Source organism: Solea solea, chromosome 7, assembly GCF_958295425.1.
Source record: "Solea solea chromosome 7, fSolSol10.1, whole genome shotgun sequence".
In the NCBI taxonomy this organism is placed as follows: Eukaryota; Metazoa; Chordata; class Actinopteri; order Pleuronectiformes; family Soleidae; genus Solea; species Solea solea.
In genome coordinates, this window is record NC_081140.1 from 6,763,284 (window position 1) to 6,790,505 (window position 27,222).

The 27,222-nt window shown below is 38.8% G+C and overlaps 1 protein-coding gene across 1 annotated transcript in view; it reads left to right on the forward strand.

The window, feature by feature from the left end:
* Positions 1-9,204: 9,204 nt before the first annotated feature.
* The window catches only part of pipox (pipecolic acid oxidase), a 33,244-nt gene continuing 15,226 nt past the window's right edge, over positions 9,205-27,222 (forward strand). Inside the window, exons 1-5 of the mRNA XM_058634897.1 lie at positions 9,205-9,379; positions 14,255-14,403; positions 18,634-18,847; positions 21,658-21,840; positions 26,163-26,315. Coding sequence (XP_058490880.1) covers positions 9,269-9,379; positions 14,255-14,403; positions 18,634-18,847; positions 21,658-21,840; positions 26,163-26,315 — 810 coding nt within the window. The 5' untranslated portion in view covers positions 9,205-9,268. The remainder of the gene's footprint in view (positions 9,380-14,254; positions 14,404-18,633; positions 18,848-21,657; positions 21,841-26,162; positions 26,316-27,222) is intronic.

The following is a 27,222-nucleotide window of genomic DNA, read 5'->3' on the forward strand; positions in this document are numbered from 1 at the left end:
GTGTTATTTTATTTTTTTTTAATTCTTTTAAAGTCAAGATTTTATTTTACTTCCCTACAAACCATGGGAAATGTTGCATTTGCACATTCTGAGTGGAAGTTTCAGTAAATAGTGTCACATGGTGTGTTTTTTTTTCTTTTTTTGTAAATAAGTCTTCACCAATTTATGCAGTCTGCATGTCCTGTGGAAAACCACCACCATCCACCATTATCCCAGTCTGAAAGAAACCACCTGATCCAAACACTATAGACCAGTAGCTCTGACATAAGTGGTTATACTGGCAACAACCAGACCCTGATCCAATTTGCGATAATAACCATAAGTCTTCCTGTGGGTAACCCTGTTATTCTTGCAACTTCTTGCTGTGTAATTTGGAGGTCAGGCTGCACATTATTAACCCAATTATAGCCAGAGCTGGCACATAGAGATTCAGGACCCATGCCATGAAAATGATTTGTTTTTATTCCATGCAGCGCATAGTGACCAACAACCCAACAGAATGCTGCTAGTAGGTTGTGAGATTGGGAGCACACAGTGCTGTGAGTTGTGTCGTGATTACTACACGAGAACACAAGAATCGCACAAAGGGCTTTGAATGCCATCATTTGTTTCTTTTTGAAGTCTCAGCGTTGTCCTGCCTGCCTGCCACCCGTCCTTCCATCGTCACTGTATCCGTCATGATTGGCCGCTTCTGTCTGTCAGTGAAGTCCGTGAACATATGTATGGCTCTGTGATCGCCTGTTCTGCCACGGTGACCATTATAACAGACAGAAAAAGTTGTGAAGTCTGACCTCGGCAAAAGAGTGAACCTGAACCAGGAGCTCCTCCACTGCAGGCATTGTCAAGCCTAAAGGCAGATGTCTGTTTTTGTTTTTAAATCTTTCATGAATCCAGAGATGTTGGACATAAGGTTTTCAGTTCTGAGAATTTCTTTCAAAACCAAGCAAAAGTGGAACCGTAACTGTAATGTCACATTTGATTTAGTTCCATTTACTTTACTTAACTGTAAATGCTCCTTTAGTCTGTACCTTATTAAATCACGACCAACAGCTTTCAGTTAGAGTTCATTAGGAGAAAGACAGTTTTTAACTTGTATGTATCAGCAACTGTCTCAAGTAAACTACATTACCACTACTGTTAATTGCATTCAGTGTATAAGCTTGACAAGAAATGACTCTTTAGAGCCAGTGACTTCATTTCAAAACGAAAAATGTACAAGCTCAACTTGGCACGGGGGTGAAAAGCTGTCTTGCTCCTCTGACAAGTATTTGCTAAGATGTAATAAGGTGTCAGATAAAGGAGTATTTACATACTTTTGCTGCCAAGTAACTGTACAAATCCATATCTTGACAAATAGTAATATGGCTTTTACAGCAACTGAAATATCCCTGGTTGAATCAACATTTATTCTCGATAGGAAAGTGAGACCTTGTGATTGAGAAGCAATTCAATTCGGGAAATTGGCAGTGATTCGTTCCCTATAATTTTGTGACAGCTCTGATTTAATATGGTTGTTTCTGGTCAGCAAAGTCAAAACACACGCCTGAGCACATGCCCTGATTTATGCAAGATGTCAAAGTCACTTTAGCACAGGGTGATGAGTGCATTTTATGCTGCAGAAACATTTTCTCTCCTGCCGTTTCCAGGATCCCTGATGTCAGGGACGGTGGCAGTACTTAGTGAAAATGCCCTGATGCTGCATTTTCTCCCCTGCTGCAGAGCAGAGGACTGTTTTTCAAGCACACACACACTGTTCATCACATTACACGACCAGCTGAGGGACGTGGACTGCTGGGGCCTCAGCAGCAAGCCTCCACCATGTGCCCAGTGAGAATTAACTTTCACTAGCAGCAGATGGTGATTTCAGTGTCCCAGTAACACTCCCATATCATCATAAACAGCGCACCAACCTCTCATTTTATCTTTCTATGGAGCTTTGGAAAGTCACTAAAACGGTTGGTTCGTGGTGGTTTCCACTGATGTTGGAAGTCGCAAGATCAGTAGCAATATTGACGAGACATGTTCTGATAATCAACTGATGTGATGTAGGAGAGGATCAGGCGAAAAACCAAAGTCATCCTCAAATGTTTTCTTTATTAAAATAGTAAGGGGTGTCTTTGAGCGCACGTCTCTTACTGAAATCATGTTGGAAAATAAATATAACTTACAGTTAGTCATCAGTCATGCACGACATGCATTGTCGAATGTGTTGTTATTTTTGAACAAGCAGTGACTCCAGCATTGTGCTTCAGTCAACACATAAGTTCCCACTTCACTCATTAATAATATAAGAATTTGAGAGCTCCCTAGTTAATTTGCATCTTGCTTTCCTCTAGATTCTAGTTATATAATAAATACATATTTTCATATTCTTTTGCTTTGTGGAAAAAGGCAGATATCATTATTTTTTGTTGAATTAGTTATTTTTATAACATCCATCCACTTTATATAGAGGATATAACAAAATTAATAATAGTACATGGTAGTGTTTTGGAAAAAAAACAAAAAACATAAGATTTTGAATGGACTAACTGCATCACCTGTCAGGTGTGGTTCAATCAAGTGCCGTATGAAGCCTGGTTTAAATTCTTGTTGTGCAACACTTCCCTCTCATGTTGTCAACCTGCAGAATCTTCTGGTGCCATGGACGCAGGCATTTGTCACACAGTGGGATTGGTAGTCACTGTTCTGTTATTCTCATGATTGTTTTTTAACTGAAGCACTGAGCTGCTCGGTTTTTTGTGCTCCAGGTGTCAAACTTTGCCAAACCTATTATTATCATACAGAAGTAGTAACATAAATATGGATAGAAAACAACAAGCCCAGAGTAAAGTTCATGATTCCTTATCTTGACCTTTTACAATGTGTTTTCTGGCACATCCAGCTCCATTCTGTTTCCTGTTCTCACACTTGTTTTTGTTCTCCAAAAAGTGACCTCATCACTGGACCTGCTCAGACCCCTACTCAGACCCTATTGTGCTGAAATCATTTTTGGCAAATCAACACATCTTAATCTTCACCTTGTCATTGAATAAATGGAAACCAATAACTGCAAGAAAAATATCCAGGTCATTTTGGCCTACGACAACTTCCTGTCTAGAGTTTTAGAAATATAGTATCACATAAATACTCTGAAATATGCAACATTACTGCCATGTGTGCCGAGGGGAGTTAATGTTGTGTGGTGTAATATAACAGGATGGAGACTGTGGGGAGGTTCACACTTGTGTGTATGTGACACGGTGGAACAGCGGGGTGTTTGACCATCCGACCCTCTGCAGATCTGTCCTTCCTCACCATCCATCTGCTCAGCCTGCTGTCCAGGACAGAGGCCATTACCCTCACAGGCCACTGTTTACCCACAATTCATCTCACATAGCATACTCCAGGTGTGGTTAGAGCCTCTTTTATCAAATGCTGTTGTATGTTGTATGCTGGACTTTATTTCTCCATTAGGGTCATTAAGGATTAACATTAAAAATCTGCATCTACTTCTGCAGCGTATGCAGTATTCATAATGCTTTCTAAAGAGTACAACACTGAAGATGATGAGTCAGTTTACAACAGGACAAAAACAAATTAAACACGTTATGATCATACTGTTTATATGACATTTGATTGATACAACTGGGTATAAAACCTATCAATGTGAAAGGGTGGGAACCATGGAGATTTATAGTGACTTTCAGTCTTGATGGCCATCAGGACAGGAGACGGAATTCAAAGAATAAGATATGAACAAATTATGGACTCAAGCTTTAAGAACGGGGAGGACCCAAACGTAGAAGAGGCAAGAAAAAACAACTATTGTAAACCAGTGGGGAGATCAGGCAACCAAAATCAAAACACCCAGGACTAAAGCCAAGGTCGCCAGGTTAATAAGACAAACTGGCAGGGAGTAAAGTACACAGATACAGACACAGATACTAAATCCTAAAGGGAGACACAGGTTAAAACAATTAGGAACAGGTGAGGACCATCAGGGAAAACAATAGAGCTGGAGGTAACACTACACACACACACAAAGGAAGGAGAATCTAAAGTAAAATCCATCCATCCATCCATCCATCCATCCATCCATCCTTTGTGTACCACTTTATCCACAACATGAGGGTCATGGATCATTGGAGCCAATCCTAGCTGACACAGGGCAAAAGGCGGGGTATACCCTGGACAGGTCGCCAACACAGAGACAAAAATCAACCATTCACTCTCACATTCAAGCCTAAGGGCAATTGAGAGTGTTCAATTAACCTCTGTGTGTTTTAATACTGTGGGAGGAGAAGACCCACAAACACACAGAGAACATGCAAAAAAATGCCCTTGTTCCGACCAGGTCGTGAAAAGGGAACAACCAAAACCAAAAAAACGAATTGACCACTGTGCTTTACACTACAGTTTTGCCATTCACCCAACACGTTTACATGCAGGGCTTTTTCTGTCACGCATCTCTGTGAGAGTAATTTGGGTTCAGGTGTCTTTGCCCAGGGACACAGTCTAGTGGAGCTGGGGATCAAGCTCTGGCCTTCCCAACGGGCGATGACCTGCAAGAAAACCTGATTGAAACTCCAAACTGTTTGAAAAGTAGAAGAACCTCAACGCGAATATTATGACAACTTAAAAGACAAATTCAAAATAAAACACAGAAATTGAAACAAAGGCCTGTGCGAACATCAAATGTTCATCCAAAACATTTCATCAGGCTTTTATGTCCTTTATGTCTTCAAGTCTTTAATGAGTGCAGATCCTGACAGCAGCCAGACGTCACATCTCAGACCAAACCACATGCTTCACCATCCTCATCCACATTTGTGTCCTCAGCAAGCTGTTACATTCCATGGGTATTGCCAAGTCAGTGAATGTGAAAACACAACCAGCAAAAACCACTGAATAATGAGACCTGAGGACATAAAACTTGTTTTGGGCTTTGACTCTTGTAGCACAGGCACAGCACACTCTCAGTAAGCCAGTAGTTTACAGGAAATGCATAAGTAAACCAACCACATTCACTTTTAAAATCCAAATGTGCTTTTACCTTGTTAAAATCAGGCTACAGCTAGGAAAAGAACTGTCAGGACAACTCCTCTGTTGCACGTTCAATCACAGATTCATTCCAAAGCTTCCTGTTTCCATCTCCTCTCAAGCATGAACCTGCCTTTTTAGCCAATTATCTCATAGCCGTCTTTTAAAAATGTGTTGTTTCTTTCTGCCTTTGATATCTGGCACATTGGGCCCAAGCACCAAAGAATTTCAGCACTTTATTATTCAATGTATTGATTATTTTCTGATTGGAAACAAGCTATTTATAACGACTGTGGTGCAACAATGTGCTCACTAGAGTTCACTGTAAGAGGTGCAGATGCATTTGCTATTAAAACAATATCTTGTCATCGAAATGATGTGTCACACTAGTGCATGCCCAACTTTCTGCCCCCAAGTAGCCAACAATAATCAGTTGTGACGTTGAATGATACCATCTTATTTAATGGATGCTTTGGCATTTGGAGCAAGTGTCCCATAATTGCGATCTGTTATGCAGCTATGCCAGACTTGATGGGAGGTTGAGAGGAACATCTGAATATGTATAAGATAAGAGTTTGCTAATTAATCCATAGGGACATTATTGCTTCTACATTTCTTATTTATTTATTTTTTAATTATCCTTTATTTAGCCAGGAAGGTCCCACTGAGATACAAGATCTCTTCTTCCAGGGAGTCCTGGTCAAGATAGCAGCATAGATAGTGCATATAGTTACAGAAACAAGACAGTTTCAGATATAAAACTTACAACAGAATTTAGAAGTTAAAAGGAGGTAATTAAAGGAGTAAAAAAAGAGATACTGTATAATAAAGTAAAGTGAAGTAATTGAAAATGTTTCTAAAATAATATAATATTCATAATAATGTTTGCATTCTTATTTTTAGCTCTGGACCCTGCACATGTATATAGACACATGTAATTTATATTAATTTAATATATGTAATATTATTTATTTAATTATATACTATATATAATTTTTCCTATATTTTAATACATTTGCTTATATTTTGCATTGATTATTCGTCCAGTGTTGTGAATAGTGAGTGCATTGGCTCTTCTTGTCCATTACATTTCATTTTCTTTCAAAAACAATTCTGAATCGACGAAATAAATCTTTTGCACATTTTTCCCCATTAAAATGAATTATAAACATATTTCAAAAATCATGTAAAAATATTCAGCTTTGTACATACTTAAACCACATACTTTTGGGGCCATTAATCAATTTAGATGTCCTTCATAATTATGAATCATAATCTAAGTTGATACTAAATTAATGAGACTGAATCAGGGAAGGGAACTTTATTATCAAAGTTATTTAATATTTTTAATATTAGTATTATTATTCATCTTAATTATAGTCAGTAATTAATACAAAATCGTTGATCCAAGGTATTGTCTGATCATCCTCAAGAAGGAGGCCAATGCATTCCGAGTAGAGATGGGATATACAAAACCTCCAGTGAGTTCTGGAAATTCCTTAAGGTTCATTTTTCAATTAAAGGAAAGGTTTGTAATAATGTCCTCATGCAATGCTCAGATATTTTTAAAACTTGATTAAAAGGAGCTCCCATTAGAAGTCTAAACCCCTCGTACCAGATCTAGATGAATTGGTGCTATGGTGGTGGTGTTTACACTAATATTAGTATTTTAATCACCACCATCATTCTCAAACCTTGCATTTTGGTTGCAGGTCAAAGGTTAAGGCTCCTGAAAAAAATATGACTATTAAATGGACTATCAAACCATCCTCAGTGAACAATATGCCACATGGCAACATTTATATTCAAGTCCCTTCATTCAGCCACAAGGAAACAACTAAATGAATGTAACCAATGCACATTACCAACATCATGTGAATTATTATATATAAATGTAAAAATATTGAAAGCTATTTTTTAAGTACAAGCAGCTGTACATGATAAATTAGAATAGAACTTTGTCGACTTTTGCCTTCACAATTCAGGTGAAGTTATGGTTTTAGAAGAGACATCCTAACCTCTGTACTTTTCTATTGGAAAGGTCATTGAGGACAAGATATTGCAACACTGATCGATTGCAAATGAGAACTCTTCAGACTGAGGCTCTAGCTGTCCACAGAATTAGTGGATGGAAAAAAAAGATTGATGATAAATGCTTTGAATCTCTCCATGCCCAGAGGAAAAACTGCTCTTCCCAGTAAGAATCACTTTTGATTAAATTGGCTGTTTTTCCGACCCTGTTTCAAAAAATGTTAAAGTTTAAAAACATGTATAACACCTAAGCCTCAAAACGTCCACCTGGCCTTTTTTTCTTATTATTCACACGAAAAGGGCCAGAAAATGTACTGTGAGTTAAGTGCTTTTGCCCATTTTTCCAAAATAATTATCAATATCATTTACTGCATGTTAAAATAGTGTATTAACGATTTAACCCTTTAACACAGTGTATCGCAGACGACATGTTCGAACAAGTGCAATTTGTATTACCGCAATTACGCTGCAGTTTGTGCTATCGGAAACATTCCAACGGTTTCTGAAAGCTGAGAAGTTGCAAGTTAAAGCCAACGTTTGGTTATCACAGTAATTTCACTCGCACTGTTGCAGGAAGCCGGTGAATCAGCATCTTTGTCACCAGAGAGGAGAGAGTTGGAAAAACGCCTGTACATAGTTTCTGCTTTTAGACATTGAGACGAAGACTCAAACAAATGTTGAATTAAATATGTTTTATACTGTTCAAATTTTACATGCGAAATCTAGTGTTCATGTACAACTATACAGTGTTTTGTTTTTTTTAGTTATACATTTGCCTTTTCTTCATTTTAAAGCAAAAACAGTAACGATGAAAAATCTGTACAAACTTGGATTTACTCAGAAATAAATAAATAAGCCAGACAGCCAGGTGGTTTATGTGTAATATTAACAGGAATTTATCCAATTGACATTAATTGTATAAAGCTGATTATAGGATTCAGTATACCATTGCAATATTTCAGGTGTTTTATGTATGGCTACAATACGTACATTTAAATAATAAAATGAATTGTAGCTTCTTACTATGCTGTAATCAATCATGTAATTCATATATATTTATATAAGGCCAACAAGAATGGTTGTAGATTAGTCGGTGCATCGAGCGAGTCAATGGATCCTTGGTCATTAACCTTAATCCTAAATCGCTCATGGCAGCTGGGCCAGCAGTGTGTGAATGAGTGTGAAAAGGTGCATGGCAGCGCTACATACATGTATGAATGTGTGTGTGTTAATGAGTGAATGGTAAAACTGTGGTGTAAAGCACTTGATCCTCATGACCAGAAAAGCATAACATAATAATATGAAATATATTTACCCTCATAACAACAGAGTTGGACCTTAACTAGCCAATTGCTGCACTGAAGTGGCCTCTGGACTTTGTCCTTTTTTCATTGTAATGCAGTTATGTTACAGTTTAACTTGTTTAATGGTTTAACCCTGTGACTGCCAGAAATAGCTTGCACACAATGCACCATGCATACAGTATAACTAAGCTTTATGTATATTTGTTTTATATTATTATTTATTCTTTTATTGGACGTTGTATTAATCAAGTGTGTAAAGAGGCTATAACATTTTAGGATTGACAGCTATGTAATAACAGTAATTGCTGCTCTTTCAACTTAACCTAAATGTACATTTATAATAAATGCATTTATTATTTAAAAAAAAAATAATGCTCAGCTACAGAGCAACCTTGAATTTCATTATGGTAACATTATCATCATTATTATGTATATTGGCAGAAAAAAAGTTGTGGGTGTATTCATGACAGAATAAATGAAAATAAAAAAAAAGTTTATCAAGGAAAAAACATTCCATTCCTGAAGAGGAACAGGTGGATGAACAACATGAAGGAAATCGTATAGTTAAATAGTTGCTGTAACTATATATAAATCTGTGTTATTTACCCTACACAGAGAACGTCAGGCACTAGTGACTTGTTAAGCTCCCCACTTTCCCTGTGTCCATCCAAATCTGGCGCAGAGGCAGACTCAAAATAATTGTGTCCTCAATCCAGACCATAACCAAACAAAGTCTCACAAAAACCTGAGCTGCAAAAGTTTGATGTTGTGTTCCTGGCAGTCAAGACTCAGGCCACATTTTATACACACGCGTTCGTTCCTCCTCCACTTTGTATTGGGCGTTAACAGCTACAGAACAGTGTGTTGAACATGATGTGAAGTAGTTTCTCTTACTATCAAACTTGGACAAGATGTCTACCAAGGGCGAGTATGACTGTGTGGTGATCGGGTCCGGCGTTCAGGGCTCGTTCGCGGCTTATGAGCTGGCCAAGAAGAACCAGAAGACTCTTTTACTTGAGCAGGTAAGTGTCCCACACTTCACTCTGTGCCAAACCGTGACGTGGCGAGGAGAGTGGAGCCGGTGGAAATACGCGTTAAACCATGAACGCACCATGAACTTAACTTTAAGGACAGCCACGTATTCTCGTGCACACGTAAGGCCCATAGCATGATGACATAACATGAAGCGGTAGATAATGTCTGGACGCCGTTACTCACCACAAGCTCAAAGTTTGTGTTTTTACATGTGTACATGTTTCAAGACTATTTACGCTCCTCGTCCTGATGACGCGACGCTGTCAGGGTGTTCTGAGGACAGTCGCGCTGGGGGCAGGCGGGCGGGAGAAGCCGCAGCGAGTGGGTTCGCTGTAAACCACCTTCGCCCCGAGCCCTTCCAAGCCGATCTAGAGTCGGTCGCGGTGCACCACCGGCAGAAGAAATTTCATGTCAAACTTATGTGACACTGTTGAAGTCGGCATCAATTCATGAAAAAAACTCTTGAAAAGTTGAAATATGGCGATTAAAGTATTCTGCCCAACAGTAATCTCCAATACTTATTGACCTAAATGGATTTGTTAAAAGACTATACTTTAAAAAAAAACCTAAAACTGACTAAAACTTTTTTGAGTTTTCGTGACTAAAATTGGACTAAAACTATCACATATAGAAATGACTGAAACGTGACTAAAACTAATAAGCGTTTTAGTCCAAAAGACTAAAACTAAGACAAAATCTAGAATGGCTTCCAAAAACAACACTGCACAGTACACCATCCAGAGAAACATCAGTCCAGGCCAGGAGCTGAGCTGCTGAGTGTTGAATACCAGACAATGGAAGAGAGGTGATGCTTGTCCATGAAAATAAACATCTTTACCACTACAGCACAGTTTCTCTTACTGCAAATTTTTTTGGTCTTTGTATATTTGACTACTTATTAAACTATAAAATTTAATCAACACATTTAATTAAGATTTTCTGCAAAATGCAATAGCTTACAACATTTATCTTATTTGCTCTGTTTACATAGCAATGCTGACACCTATTGGTGATTTACTGGTACTACTGCCTTAACAATGACACTCGCAATGGATAAGGATAATTTAATAGCATTTAATAGAGCCTTGTGGTAACGTATAAATACGGTAATAAAAATCAAAAAATAGTCTGATGGTTTAATATACAACACATAACTTATTTTGGCATACAAAGAACCAACTCGTAACCAAAGACTACGCTATGTAAAATGTGAATTAACTTTTATTAGTAACTTTGGTAAGTTTCAGATTTCAATTTATAAATAACATCGATGGAGGGAGGCCCAAAAAATATAGTCTGCCTAGTATAGTCCATTTATTTAATCCGGCTCTGCATACACGTACTTAAAAGTATTGCACGAGTACCGTTGTTAGTAGCAATGTTAGACAATTGTACTCAGGTGTAAATACTACATTACAGTGTGAGTACTTAATGCAATAGTGGAAGAGTGATGTAAATACTACATTACTACGTGAGTACGTAAAGTAATATTAGAAGGGTGATCAGGTGCAGTGCTTGAAATGGGGAAATGTATCTGTCGGCATTACTAAACCATTAAACACTAAATTATAACATCCTCAGTAAATAAAATATACCATAAGATGTTAGTTATAATCACAACTATTTATTTAAATATTTAGTCTATATTAGAATAACTAAAAACTGGACTTTATACAAGCTTTGCCAACTTGTATATTTAGATTATCTTTAACATTTTCCAACAATCATTTGAACTTCAATCACACAGTCCATTTGATTTGGTGTCCTGTTAGATGCTGTCCTCCATGACACAAATGTGAGTCAGTGAATATAACCAACCATTAACACTTAATATACAGTATATTGTTGTTCTTCCGGGTTCTCCCTTTAGGGGGCGCCACAGCAGATCATCTGTCTGTCAGATATTGTTCATGTTTTACAATAAACTCTAGATATTAGAAACAAACACTAGACTCTTGTGAGAATGGGTGAACGTCAAGTAGTGCATCCTGAGAAATGATTATTCTGGGCCATAATAATGAATTGGGCAGATAACCTAAACACAGCATCGATACAATAGTAAAATTAAAAAGCGCTGGCCCACTTCAAGCACTGCTCAGGTGTAAAAGCTATGCACAGCAGTGTGTCATTGTTGCAGCGAAGTGCACAAACTGATACTGTAAACATGTGCAGTGATCAGTCAGAATAATCAGATGTCATTAACTCGCTCATACCAGTGTGCCGGAGGAACCTGTGCATCGTAAGTGGAGACATTCTGTATGTGTTTCAGCTGTAAACGGAATGAACTGAGGAGTGAGAGAGTCCCCATTGCAGCTGTGAACAAACAGAGCCTCTTCACCTTAAACATCCCTCCCTGATGTAAATAGCATGCAATAATCTATCCGTAAACCCAACTTTAATGTTAAAACCGATGGCTCAGATTTGTTTTGTCCTCTGTGGCATTTCTTCACCTCTGTAAGGATGGGCATTTCAAGTAAAAAAAGCAGTTTGACATTCACTGGGTATTATAACACTCCGTCCTGCATCAGCGTATGCTTTCTCAAACCAATATCACCATGATCTGTGAAGGAGGAAAGGGTGTTGTTGCTCCAGCCAAACCTGCCCGACAGACTTTAAAATTACTACTGCATTCAGAGAGAATCTGGTTGAGGGCCAGGTTTCCACTTCAAGAAAACACACAGACTGCAGCACATGAGAGCTAGTAAGAGTAATGCGGGGTTCGCAGCATGTTGAGCTGTGAAGAGGAGCAGCTAAAGAGATGCTTTCAGGATGCATTCCCACGCAAGATGCATTCAAGAATCCTCACAGCAAATCTCGTCATTGGAAAAAAAAAAGATTTATCAACTCCCTCATTGATAAAAAATGTTCAGTATTGTTTTTTTTTATATAATCAAATTGTTGCCATAACTGATTTAATTTTGTATGACCAAACAAATAATTTAAAATCAATATTTTCATAGGCGATACAGAATGAAACATTATATCACTAATGTCACGTTAAACTCATACCCTTAGAGCTGCTGCCAGTTCTACTCTCGCTGTGGTTCTCATTCAACTTCACCTCGCTCCGCCTCCTCCCTGCTTTCTCTCCGGTCTGAGCAGTGGGCACAACTTAAAGGAGACATATTATACCCTATTTCCCCAATTAAAATAGTTCCCTGGTGTCCTAATGAACATGTCTGTGACATGCTTTGGTAAAAATACCATAAGGATGAAGCACCATAGCAATTCAATAACCTTGCCAAAACTGCCCCTTTCAGAACGCTCGGTTTTGTTCCTGGTCCCTTTACATGCAAATGAGACACAGGCAAACACTCACCCACTTCTTCCAGGGGGTTTCTGATTTGTCCTCGTTACAGCGCTTTACAGCTCTATTCCTCTCCCCCTCCCTCCACTAGTTCTCTGACAATATCAACATGGCAGCGTGCGTGGAAAACAGCGAGAGTGGCGTCACAGGAAGAGACGTCCGACACAAGGATCAAGCTGAACACTGCCCAAATGTAAATCAGTTAAAAAGACTTAGGGACAGCACCGCTGATCGCCACCGGCGAGCTGCATAAACTGCCGCTGTATGTGACTGTATCAGACTGAGTCTGTGCTCCGGTCATGGAGGACGTACAAATGAACAAATATTTTTAATTAGGACGTGTCAGAATGGTCAGTTATGAGCTCTATTTGACCTTTTCTTAAAAATGTGTGTGTTTGAACGTCGGTGAAATTCGGTCACTGACTAAACACGGCGACCGCTGGCTGCAGTCTGATGCAAAGTGGTGCGAACACACGAACACACGTTTGCTGACTTTATCCGGCACATTAGCTTCATATATAAAATCCTCTAAGGCTGGAAGTTAGTGTAAAACACTGTGCTCCACTGTGCAGCCACCAACAGCACACTTGTCCCTCCGCGTTGACATAATACAGCTCTTCCTCCCTCGCCTGCACTCTCGCATTTTATAGGGACAAGGTGGAGCTAAGGTGGAGCTCTCTGAGTAAACTTACTGGTGGGATGGCAACATTTGCGGTGAAATGCGCATTCTGTCGTCACAATGCGCAGAGAATTCAACATCATGTGTATTATCGCCTATACTTACACTAAGGGGGACCACGAAAAAAGGACTGAGTATTCTTTTTCCACACTTTGACGACTGGTAGGGCCTCCAGAGTCCCAAATATAAGTATTAAAATGATTAAAAAGTTGATTTTGCATAATATGTCCCCTTTAAGTCCTGAATGTAGCGACATGGTGACAGACATAGACTTGGGTCAAGCCTCTCCTGAGGTGCTGGTTAGTAAAACAAAAAATAGCAGCTCACTTATTTAGAGAAAGACATTAAGGAAGCTCCAGTTGGGGATGGAGAATCCCTCACAGAAGTGAGCAGAAGATAAACGTTCATGTCTGTATTTACATAAAATGTTTTTTTTACACCATAACTGCTGAGAATGATCAGATCTGAGTTTATTCTCATGCTGAACATTCAGTATAGCCCTCTCACTCTCTCTGAGCAGTAGTAGGGTTAAGTCTCAGTTTCAATTACAAACGTCAAACTGACTGAATTTAGTGCTTGTTATATAATATGAAGACACTAGGATTTTTGCAGAGGTGGAGGCTGTAACATGCTGTGTCCGTGGAGCACTTGGACAGTATCTGCATAATTAATTATACAGTAGTGTATATTTTGTTACACAGGACAATAACACACTTTTTTCATTTTTGTTCAAAAGAGTTTCTTTCTGTACAGTTTTTTCTTAGACATGTTGATACTGCCAAGCTCCATACTTAATGCTATTTGTTGTGCATCATGTCATTTCCCAATCAAAGTTATTCCATTTGTATCAAATGATATCATGTGCATAAATTCCAGTTTATCCTGCCCCACACACGAGGGAGCTCCCATGGCCAAACCCGCATCATACGCAGTGCTTACGAGCAGGACTTCTACACCCACATGATGGAGGAGTGCTACGAGTTGTGGGCTCAGCTGGAGAAGAAGTCAGGCGTCAAACTGTTCAGGTAAGCAGTCAGCAGAAACACAGTGAAACAAAAACCCATTAAACAGAACACACCAAAAGCTCTACAGGAACACAGAGGTTTGTCACATTCAAGGTGCTATGCAAGCACAAAAACTGCAACTCAATCCACAGGAGTCATAAATGCATGACTTTCTCATTACCTCCAGTGTCACTGAATCACCTCTTGACAGCTCCCCTGCCTTTCAATGAGGTTCGGGGGCTTTTTTTTCATCTTGCTGAACCTCTCATTCTCATTCCTGGAGCAGTTTGTGTGTTTACAAATATGGCAGTGGCATCAAACGGTGCACACACTTCCAGCTGCACTGCAAGTTCCTCTGTTTGTTTAAATACCAGCTAGTCAAATTTAACACCAATTCATCATTCACAGGGTAACGATTCACAATACCAAGACACGCCCACATTATGCTCCCAGGTGCCCCTTCCTGTCCCTGTGCTACAGCTCATTACTGGTGGGTCCACAACTTAAAAGCCACCTGTGCCCTTGGGCTGGCATCATAATGAGAAATGCCCAGGTTGGTGTGGGCAATTCCTTCTGCCTCTGCTGCCGTCTCTGGGTCAGATGGAGCCGCGGAATCTGCCGCAGAGCAAAGCTAAAATCCTCCCTCCAGGCATTTTTATCACCTACATCTACATGACGATGTGTGCACATATGTGCATTGGCTGAATTGGTGGCACGGATCTATCACCTGCTTTCATAGGCAAACTAAACGAGGCATCATATTTACAATCTATCCAATCTACTGCTTTTACTTGTGTCACACAAAACACACAGGCATGAGACGCGGTCATAAAATCCTTTAATGGATGGACGAAGCCTTTGGCTTGGCTCGTCTGTGCCTCATGGCTACTGACAGATGTCGGAGCAGCCCTCAGGATACACTGCTGGCAAAGTTCGAATCAGTCATCTATCAAGCAGATTAGTGAATTACAGCCTGTGTTTCACAACCTATTACACTGCAGTAATCAGCTATACGACCGTCAACTGGGAATTTAATGCACAGTTATGCTCGATAGGATTATCTCCAAGGTTAACTCCAATTTATAACAACTGGGGTCTTCGTTACACACTAATATATAAAAGGTCATTGTAGGTAAAAATGCAGATCTAGGGAAGGAGTAATATTTGGAGTGGGAATGAGATTACGGATAATTTTTTTCACGCAAAATTGCAATTGCAAACCACAATTCACATAAATGCACACTTACAACTTCACTGTCAATAACAATCTTACCGTTCCCACCAGCTGTTTCCTTTTTTTTTTTTTTTTTACCTAAATGGCAATCATACTTCACAGAGAAAAACCAGGATGTCAGCATTTTGGCTAAACAAACCTGCCTTTGAGGCATAGAGGTTCACATAAAAACAGTTATATATATACACATACACACACACAGACATGTGTTAAAATTAGATCAAATCATAAAATGCTGATGTTGAAACGACCACTAGCAAGCCACGTACAAAGTGCACTTGCATTATCGCATCCATATCTTCCCTGGTATTGTCAAAATGCTTTTTTGCTTCCTCGACTTAGCTTTCATTATAAAGTCTTAATCCTGCACTGCATTCTCCAAATGTTTATTTTACAATTACTTACAGTCTGGTTTGCATCTCAGGTTGTACCACGTTTGCAAAATGAGGGGGTTGTTTTTAAATTTTTTGGGAAACTTGCCAAGATAATCAGTCAAAAACTTGATTGTTGTTTGGCTATAACATTTCGGAGCTATGTAATATATGCTGCAGCATTAATAATGATAAACGATGGTAGGTCTTGGGCTAGGCTGAAGGGCTGGATGATAAACATGGCTTCCAGTGTGGATTATGTTTTAGCAACTTAAAAAAGTATCTCCCAACAAAATGTACACCTGCTTAATTCCAAGAGATCTTTTGGCTTTATCTCACTTTTAGACAGCTTTTTCTGAGGTTTGTAAGCTGCTCACTCTCTGCACCAAAGGTCATAGAGATAATCTGATTTTACATCACAGCACACAGGAGTATTATTTTGTGACTTTGGTGTTTGAAATACCTTATTTGGATTTACCTTAGTGACACAAAATAAAGTTGGGGACACACAGCACAACTTTCATAGTCATTACCATCTTAAAACCATTTTTATTCCTTGGCTTTCAACTCAGCATGAGACTCTGCCCTTGTTTTTAGTGTTTTATTGTTTTTATTCTCTTAATATCTTTATTGTTTTAACATTTTTGTTGTTTTATTGTTTTAGTATTGTTATTGTTTTATTTCTTGTACAGCACTTTGTCTCAGCTACGGCTGCTTAAAGTGCTTTATAAATAAAGTTGAGTTGGGTTGAGAATTACCAATTTTTTTAAACTTAGAGTTTACACTGACTGATTTCAGAGTTTTTTCATGATGACTGAAAAGACTGGGGATCACACATTTAACTGTCAGGCCTGATGAGGGATCACAGACTGCATGATTTTCCAAACAAACTGAAGCCAACTGAACACATCATACTCTCACAAGAGTGACCATGTCTACGAGAGCGTCAATTTAAAGTTTAAACAAACAATTGCTGTTTTATATTCCCGCTACTTCATTGTCTTCGGACGTCATTTCCTATGTCCCACCTACTCTTTTTCATTGGCTGTTGGCAACGTGTTTGCAGTTCGATCAGCGCTGATTGTATGTATAGACTTTGGTGCAGGAGAGTGAGATGTTTTGAAACTTGATTTTCTGTTGGAAAATGTTGTCTTATCATGTATTAAAGTGTCATCAACATTTCCGAAGGAAATCAGATGTTCTGACTCAGTTTCCAGTCAGATGAGTAACTAAAATTAACCGATATGTAATCATATACTTGTAGAAGTACTACTGCTGTGATAGCTGCTCAAAAACCTGCCCACACACACACACACAGCAAATTATAAGATGCTATTCCATAAAGACACCATGACAACAAAATGTGCACAGAGAAGCACATGCATGGGTTTTGAAAGTTAATTAGTACAATACGTCCATATATAAAGCTCATGTGGAAAAAAAAGCATCCCTCTCTAATGCATTTCTATCAAAATTCTATTAACACTGTATACATGTGATACAGCACTGTTTGACATCTAGTTTATCCATCCATCTGCTTTCCTGCTTAGGGTCATGGCCAGTGGGCTGGAGCTAATCCCAGCTGACACTAAGTTAGAGACCGACTGGAGGTCACCAGTCTGTCACACAGTCAATTGCTACGTAATATCTATTTTATTCAAAAGGAAAAAGAAGGCCGTGACATACAGGATGAACAAACTCTGGTAATCGGATATCACCGTGTTGAAAGAGATGCTTTTCATTCAGTGTGAACACGTGTGTATAACAAATTCACTCCAGCTTTGACCACATATAACAATATTTTGCAAAGCCAGTCTAAATGCATCTACTGGCTGCAGGGTGACGAATGACAATTATTTATTCACATTTATTTTATTATTCAAATTGTGAATTGTTTTCCAATAGCTGCAAGCATTTTGATTTCTGCTGTTAATAAAAGAAGTGGCCGTCACACAAGAAACAGATGTGCTCACCAGACTAAGAATTCTCCGCATGGTGTTTTAGAGAAAAGGCCAAAGCTATGCAGGAAAACAAAGAGAACTCCAATGTCAGGAAAATACCAAATAGTTTGAAAGGTGTTTGCATTAGTCACCTACAATATCTACGATGTCCAGCTGACCTGGACAACAATGTTGACACTTATTTGTGTGACATACAATTAACCAACTGCCAGCAGACTATACGTTGTGCTTCAGTGTTGTCTACAGATTCTAACCCTAATCCAATACAAAATTAACTGACAATAAATACTATTATTGCTTTGTTTTCATTAAACGACTTTGCTGTGTGATCTACTTCGGATTAATCTGGCACTTAAAAGTTAACATGATCATCTCACAATACAGTATGATACATTCTTAATCATCTGTTGACATTATGTTTATTGTCAAGTAAACATCAAATCATAGATTAGTTGACAATTAGTTGTTCAATTGTCGACAGTCAACGAGCCTATAGTTGTCGGAGAATTGGGAAAATGCCCTTTCATCTGTAAATGTGTGTCAGGACCATCCAATCAATAGTTGTTTGTATTAAATGACATTCCAATAAATGTAACCGTTTTTAAGAGCGACTTGAAGGTGATAATAGATTCCCTGGTTACATTTGATAATTGATTTAACAAGCTTCATTTTATTTCTCTCTTAGACAAACAGGACTCCTGGTGATGGGGCCTGAGAACAGCCAGACTTACCAGATGATGAAGAGCACCCTGCAGAGGAACAAGGTTCCTATAGTAACCCTGACCCGTGAGAACTTCAGCCAGCACATCCCCAATGTCACCCTGACTGAGGGAGATGAAGCTTTGGTGGACACTACTGCTGGAGTTCTCTATGCAGACCGTGTACTCAAGACTGTACAGGTAAGAGACAGTTGACATTTGTAGAGTGTTGGGAGGGCGGCTCCAAATAGTTTTAGTGCAGTGAGTGGAAGTGAATGACTTTGAACCAGAGTCTGGACCTAATAAATACCTCAGGACAAATGTTTTTACCTCAAGCGGATGTCTGTCGGGTTGTTTGATGCAAGTTTATTGAAAGTCTCTTAGTGGATTTTCATGAACCTTTGGGGAGAGGTGGTGTTTGGGCCTAGAAAGAACCCATTACATTTGGTGTAGATCCAAACAAGAGCTGGAGCTTTCAATATGTAACCATCGATCCCTTACCATTTAAGTAAAACTGTAGGAAAGTAATCTAATGGCTACCTTTAACCCCTGAATCATGATCCATACAGGATATGATTAGAGGATCTACCTGTCCATGCTTCAATAAAATAGAGCCATTTCAAACCAGTTATTTGTGGTTTTGCAATGGCTCGATAGTAAATTTAGCAGTTTAAAACAGGTTTAAAAAAAGGTCAGCATTAGATACTCAAGGTTGTCATAAAGGAATTGTATCAGACATGGAAATGTGGTTGTTCTATAATGAGCTCATTTCAGTTGTATTACAATCAAACAAACATACAGTACATTGTCTGTTACTTACAAAAACCTAACTGTACAAAATGGACATCTGATGTACTGTAGACAAGGATCTTATGAGTGCAAACCTTGTGATATTAATGTTACATAAAAGCAGCAAAACATTTTCTGATTCCATGCACAGTAAATACAGAGAAAAGGCCGACCAAAAAGAAAAAAAAGATGTGGATCATTGAATGTATTCCATGGCCATTGTTATAATCTAATAACAGCTCATACCATTGGTATCTTCAGCAATAAATTCACATTAGTGTACACTGTCAGCGCTGACAAAAAGCACTGGGGGAGAACAGGAGTCAACTGTGGCGGCCAAGTCAACCACAACATACTGCTTTGTTGTTGCACTGAGGTGTCACATTCAATTGACTGATGCTGGGGCACTTGCTTTATGGATCAGCTGTCAGTTCTAAATTAACATTTTGTGTAGATTTCATGCAATCGCTCTTTATTAGCCTTTGATATCAAACCTTGATGAATGTTGTAGTTGATACTTTTCCATTGAGTCAATGTGGCACGTTTGTCAATGTTTTTCATCTAAAAGCTAAAAGCTTCAATGTGTCACATTTGGTGTTTTTTGTTGTTGACGATGTTATTGTGTTTGCTCTGTTTGGTCTTTGTGAAAAGGAAACAATACAATATTTGTGTCCTGTTTTTGTGTATACAGCAGCAGTGCAGGGACAGGCGGAGCCATTTATCCCATCAAACAGCTGAACTGCTAGATTTTTTGAGCAATAGAATTCCCTTCTGAAACTGTGCCTATTCAGTCTAGAAACAATTACTCGATGAATCGATTACTAAATGAATCGTCAACTATTTTGATAGTTATAGTTGATATCTAGTTGATAGACAAACACTGATCAACATTTTATGGACCAAACGATTACTCAATTAATCGTTAAAATAATCGACAGATTCGTCCATTATGAAAATAATTGTTAGTTGCAGATCTAGTTCAGTCATACTACTTCCTTTAGTAGTGCTTGTAGTGCAGCAATATTATTGGGCCACAGGAGATCGAAACACTGCCATACTGAGAAAAACTGAGTCGTGTGGGGACAGGCTAAACCAACATTGTGTGAGCTCATTTGACAGTGGTTTGAGTCCAATGGACATTTCTTTATATTCAGAAGTTACTTAGTACATTTAGAATATTTCAAAATCAGTCAACACAGCAATAAAAGTTGCTAAAAATGAAATAAAATATCTGAATCAATGTTAAAGAAACCAGATAATTGTGGTTTTAAGGGAAATGATCACTGATCTGACATAAAACATTTAAAGTGATTAAACATATCATAAATATAAACTGAAGCTTTGCTATATTGCCGTTGAAGGAAATGTATTGTGATTATTATTGTCATTGTTTTATTGTTCAGCCTGTTTGTCACTTGAGGCAATCTTGTTTCTTGTCATCTCAGTTGTCACAGTAACAAACATGTCTGACGTCTTTGTTGTTTGTTGGTAATGTGTCAAACTGGTGAGAAACTCTTATTCATGGACATATAGCCAAGATGGTATCTGTCTCTAAAGGAGGATCACTGGAGAAATCAGCTTTCTGTAATTCCATATCCTTATCATAATGTCTTGTGTGACTTATCTGCACAAGGCAAATATACCACAAGCTTGTTTTGTGCATAAACCTGATCTTATCCAACAGTTTATTGATTATTGTACTGCTGTTTGTAGCTGCCAGCCTGTTAAACTGCTTATTGCAGCTTTCATAATAAAATATGCTCCTTCCGGAGCAAATTGCATTACAGTTGTGATTATATTGATATAATTGGTTGTACTGAAACAGTTGGCAGAGTAATTGGCACATCTGAGAATTTAAAAAAAACAACAACAGGGCCATACCAAACAAGTATAAGCTACATTAATCCACTTAAAGTAGTTCTGCTATTATGTTATGCCATAATTGTTCATTTTCTCCAACTTTACATCCCTAATATCACATGCCATCATATATATCAGGAAAAGCTAGAACACAAATTATGTGGACAAGAATCTCCAAATGGCACAATCTCTACCAAAAATGTCCCAAAAAGCTTCCCACAGCAAAACTTGATTTCAGTTTTTTAATTATCATAGAATCCAATCCGTGCTCAATATTTTTCCCCTAGAGAAATCACTACACAAGTCCCCATTTATTGAATAACACTGAAAAGCTTGCGTATTCTGTCCATCTTTCTTCCCAGGAGGAGTTTAAGAAGTTGGGTGGAATCATAAGAGACAACGAGAAGGTGACAGACATCAAGCCTGGTCCTGTTGTGACAGTGTCAACCGCTGCTGGGGTTTATCGAGCCAAGAGTGTAGTCATCACCGCTGGACCATGGGCTAACAGCCTGCTGGCCCACACCGGCTTACAGCTGCCACTCGAGGTACCCGCACTTTTAATGTTTATAAACCTGCATAAAAATGCAGAACTATCACTTTTAAAGGTTTGGTGAATCTTGGTGAATATTATGATCCTTGGAAATGCATTGCACATACACATGTACAAGGCCAGACAAAACAATCAGCCCATATATATAAAAATAAAATGCAGTTAGCCCAAATGTTCAAGTTTTAATTGAACTGTACCTTCGCTGGTGAACATGTCTCACACCGTTTGTGACCAGGGCCTTTGTCCTCTCCTTTCATTTCTGCTCCTCCTTTATTTTCCTTGCAAAAATGATGGCCATCCATGTTGACAGATTACGTTTCTAAAGCATTAATAGTGGAGAAAAAAATCAGACAATTGCCACGTGTGCAACATATACGCTTTATAAAAATATGCCTTTTAGTAATAAAACAAAGAAATTAAAACTGAATATTTTCACAAACGTGTAAACACAGAGAATATGTCTTATATAAAAGGTATCGTTCCTGTCATTGCTTGAGTAGTAACAACAGAAATCAAACCTTACCTCAGACTCAACACCAAAAGGAATCCAACAAAATTAAATTAAATAAAAACAACATGGGCAAAAAGTTATAGTCAAGGATAAACACCAGAAAAAAGGCAGGAACAGCAAAGAACAAGGAAGAAACAAACCAGCTCTGAACACGAGAGCAGGGAAACTAAATACACAATGAGGTGAACACAAACAATACACAGGTGAAACTAATTAGGTCATCAGACTGGAAGGAAACAGGAAGTGAACCCAAAGTAAAACAAGAAGTCACCATAATAATGCACAATGCACAATTCCAAGTAAATACCAAAATGTATTTTAAAATCCAGCTTAAAAATCAAAAGTCTAGACAGAAAAAACTTCTCACTCTTTTCATCGAGTCGTAAATGAATAATACAAAAAAGAGAATATTTTCTCTTTTTCTTTCGTTTAAATATTCACTTTTATTACATTAAATGGTGAATCATCTATATTTTACATATTAGAATTATTACACCCTTAAAAGTAGCGGTTAGCGGTGTTGCCTTACAGCAAAAAGACCTGGGTTCACAATCTGCATGACGTTTGTATGGTTTTTCTCTTCTGCACACGTGTTCCACCCACAGTCCAAAAACATGCAGAGGTTAATTGGACACTCTAAATTGATCGTAGGTGTTAATGCGAGAATTAGAGCCCTGTGCTGGAGCCCGAGGGGCCAGACAGCCTGAGGGCCGGGCTTCAGGCCAAATACTACATCATTACCTCGGACTCGGGTCAGGCTCTGGCTTTTTTTAACCTGCCATTTAGAAAGACGTGTTTGAGTTTAAACTTAAACCGATTCAAACGGGAACACTTGAAGGCAGCAATCCGCTCTGCACTCGCTCACACAGACATGACATCGAAGGTTGCTGGGCCCTGCTGCAGCTGAATCGCACCCAGTCACTTCAAAATACAAAATAGTCACTGTAACAACCCAAGAAATGCTTATACTTAATATTGAAAGGAAACAAAATATACCTACTTACACCATTACAAATGCTCAGATAAGGTCAGAGGTCTATAACTGCACCTGTGCATCAAGTCTCAGTCATTAAGTGAAATCCTTTAAGCAAAAATATAATGAATATAGGCTAATACCACACTGAAACCCCCTAATTAACCAGGTTCATGAATGGTTGGTCTCTGTGTGTCAGTCCTGTGATGGACTGGTGACCTGTCCAGGGTGGACCCCACCTCTCGACCTGTATGTCAGCTGGGATTGTCTCCAGCTCCCCGTGACCCTCATGTGGCAGATAAAAGGGTAGATAATGAATTCATGGAATCAAAAGTGCCTCATGCCCTCCAGTGGGGATTGGGACCCAGTGGTTGGGAACCTCTGGGGTAGAGAATCAAAGATGGTCTGGACCATAGGTAATAAATAGAGTTGTGATGTAGCTGTGTGGTTCAGAGCCCACAGGTAACCACAAGTAAAAAATCTGCAAAAGATGAGCTACATGTTGATGTACATGAGTGACAAAAAAAACATGTTAATGTCTCTGTAAATTAGACTATTAGAGTCTTAATAAAGGCAAAAAAGGCAGTGAAAATAGTATAAAAAATAAGGACAAGGCCCATTTTTACATTGTTGTTGATGACATCATTCAAGGTCATGCTCCAGCTCAGTGGGCACTTCACACTTCAACATTAAAGCCACAGCTGAGGACATTCAAAATGTTACATGAGACTAGATGATCATATTCTGTTTGTTTGGTAAGCATTTATATGACAAAACCATAACGATGATGTTATCATTTATATGTGTTACGTCTGTGAGTGAAGTAATGTCCAAACATTTGGATTCAACTGCAGTCAGCAAGGCAGGGTTGGGTTTTTTTTTCTCCATCTTGCAATATGCCACACATTCTGAAAAGAAAAAAGTGATGGAAAAACAAGCAGACAGCTGTTAGTGGGGAGCTAGAGTTGATATTGGAATTGCATTATTCAGGCTTGCTGCAAGCTGGGGGTGTGGGGGGTGTGTGTGCTGGGCTATGCCATGCCTGAGTGAACAGGTAGAAAAGCACAGACTCGGAGCTCATTGGCTCGCCAGACTACTTCAGTCTGAATTTTTATGGTCCCGAGGAACGAGAGCACGGCCGGCTGGTTCATTACACTGAGAGCTCTTGAACAATGTGTCCTTATTATTGCCACCTTCAGATCGACGTCATTTGTATAACCATGTGTACATTTCATTAAGTCCTGATTCTCACCATACTGCCGCAGTGCTGCCTTTGTAATTGCACTTTTATTGAAGCGACAAAAAGAACGTGATGAGGAGGAGGAGGAGGCGGAGGGTGTGTATAGTTGTTGTTATGCATGTTTGTGTTTGAAGGTTTAACCAGTATGTAGTCGTAGTGCTGATACCAGGCTGCTAATTTTATGCCTGCGTGTACTCGTTCAGGCTTACAGCTTCTCATAACAACAAGTTTAGGATTGATTAGTTGTAAAATAAATATTTAATGCGTGAGACTTTTGCATGTGTGGACGCCCATACTGAATAATCTGTAGATTGCCACAATGTTTTGGAAGAACATCATTTCAAGAGACTCTGTGGGGCTCATGCAAGACCTAAAAGGGACAATGTGGCTATGGGCCAAGCTGGTGGATTTCAGTCATAGTGTCATTGCAGTCTACTCTACATAGAGGACTATAAAACTTCAGGCAGGTGTAAGTGTGGTGGAAGCAGAAGCCAGTGATTGATAAAAGTGTCTTGCCTATCTGAGTGGAGTGTGTTCTCTCGCTGAGATTACTTAAATTGCATTCAACATAAGTATAAATGCAACACCTTTGTTTTGAAATATTTCTTATATGCAGACAAAGGGCTTATTTCTATCCAATGGTGTTAAAAAATTAATCAAAATCTGCATTAGTGAGCACATTTACTATGATCTATCCACCTGACACATATCAAGAGGCTGATTAAAGAGCATGATTATTACTCCAGGATTCCTTGGACTGGTCATATTAAAAAGCCACCCTTGAATGTCTAGGCTTAGAGCATATTTAAGCGTAATGTTTTATTCATTCATTCATTCATTCATTCATTTATTTATTTATTCATTTACGTTATTTTATATAGTTTTTGGATATTGAGACAAAAACTCAAACAAATGTTATTTTAAATATTATATGTTTTATACTGTTTGAATTTCAAATTTAACAAGTGAAATCTGGTGTACAAATACCTGGTGCTGTAGTTACTGATGATAAGAGGCTAGAAATAATAATAATAATAATAATAATACACAGGTAGTTTTCCTAACAAGGCCTTGATGGGTAAAAGTTTCCTGGAATTGTGTACAGATCCTTGCAACATAGGCCCTCGCAATATTGTGCTGCAACATGAGACAGAGTTTCTAAAGGAATCCATCACAATATTTCTGTTCATTCAACTTATCATCAATAAAATACAACAGTGGATGTTGTCTATATATGTTGTCTTATGTCTGCCCTTCTCATAACCTCGGCCTTTGATGGAGAAATGAACATTAAGTTCACAGGCAACTGCTCTGGAGGACATTCCTGAAGTTACCATGACAACTGCATGCACTCTCAAAACTTGTGGAATTGTGCTGCGTGAAAGAACTGCACATTTCAGAGAAGCCTTTTATTGTGACAACTCCAAGGTTCACCTACAACAATCATGCTGTGTGATCAGCATCTCAGATTATTGTATTAAAGGCATAGTGTTCATTAATAAGAATGTAATGATTTGATTTGATATCATTTATGGTCCCTGCTGGAGAATGTGTTGGTAGTTATGGCTTTACTGTTTTTCCTCTCTATGACAGGTGATGAAGATCAACGTGTGCTACTGGAAAGAGAAGGTTCCTGGATCATATGACGTGAATCGGCGCTTCCCCAGCTTCATTACGACTGAGAGCGAGGAGACAGACGAGCACATTTATGGCCTCCCCTCCAATGAGTACCCGGGCCTGATGAAGGTGCATCACACAACTGATCGTCCATTTTGATTTTACATAATGAATTCTAGATTCTGTACTGCACCTCAGATATTGTTGGTGAGGATTTACAGTAGACTATAGTAATGTGGATTTATTTTAAATGTGTGCACACTGAGGCAAACAGAGCTTGGTAATAAATATTATGTGACAAGTTCAAATTTACATCACACACTATATTTACACATATCATATATACAACCACTCCCTTGTGCTCTCAGATTGGTTTCTTGCACAGATGTGTGGGTTGACTGAGATGACTGAAACATTGCTTGTTACAGTGTTGAGTGAGTTGGGTATAAATCAGGCTTTAAGGTCATTTTCAGTGCTTATTTTTACAAACACAAACCTGGAGGGCTGAAAACTAACTGTGCACTATTTAATATACTCTCTTTTGAATCAAGACAATTTACCACAGATGTTGTTCTTGCAATTATTATTATTATTATTATTATTATCAGACATAGATGGCCCACAGTTTGGCTGGCATGTTGCCACATGGACACAGTTGCTCCCCACTAACAGCTGCAAAGTCATCGGTAAAGCGAAACGCGTCCTCAACATCAGATGAGTTGTGGGAGCTGTGCTGCGTTCGATGACACATCTCTATTTCGGGCGCCATGGCAGGCCAGCGGGAGCTCACAGCCTAATAGCAGACCACATGCATAGAAGGGAGGGGGCACAGATGGCGATGCCACGTCCTCCTATTCACTCTGAGACACAGTCACCAAAGCTACTGTGCGCCCAGGGATGGGACCATTTAACATCATTTGAAAGAAAATGTAGCAGAGAAGAATATTATAATTAGTCACATAGTGTGTGTGCATGTGCGAGTGAGTGAGTGTGTGTGTGTGTGTGTGTGTGTGTGTGTGTGTGTGAGAGAGAGAGA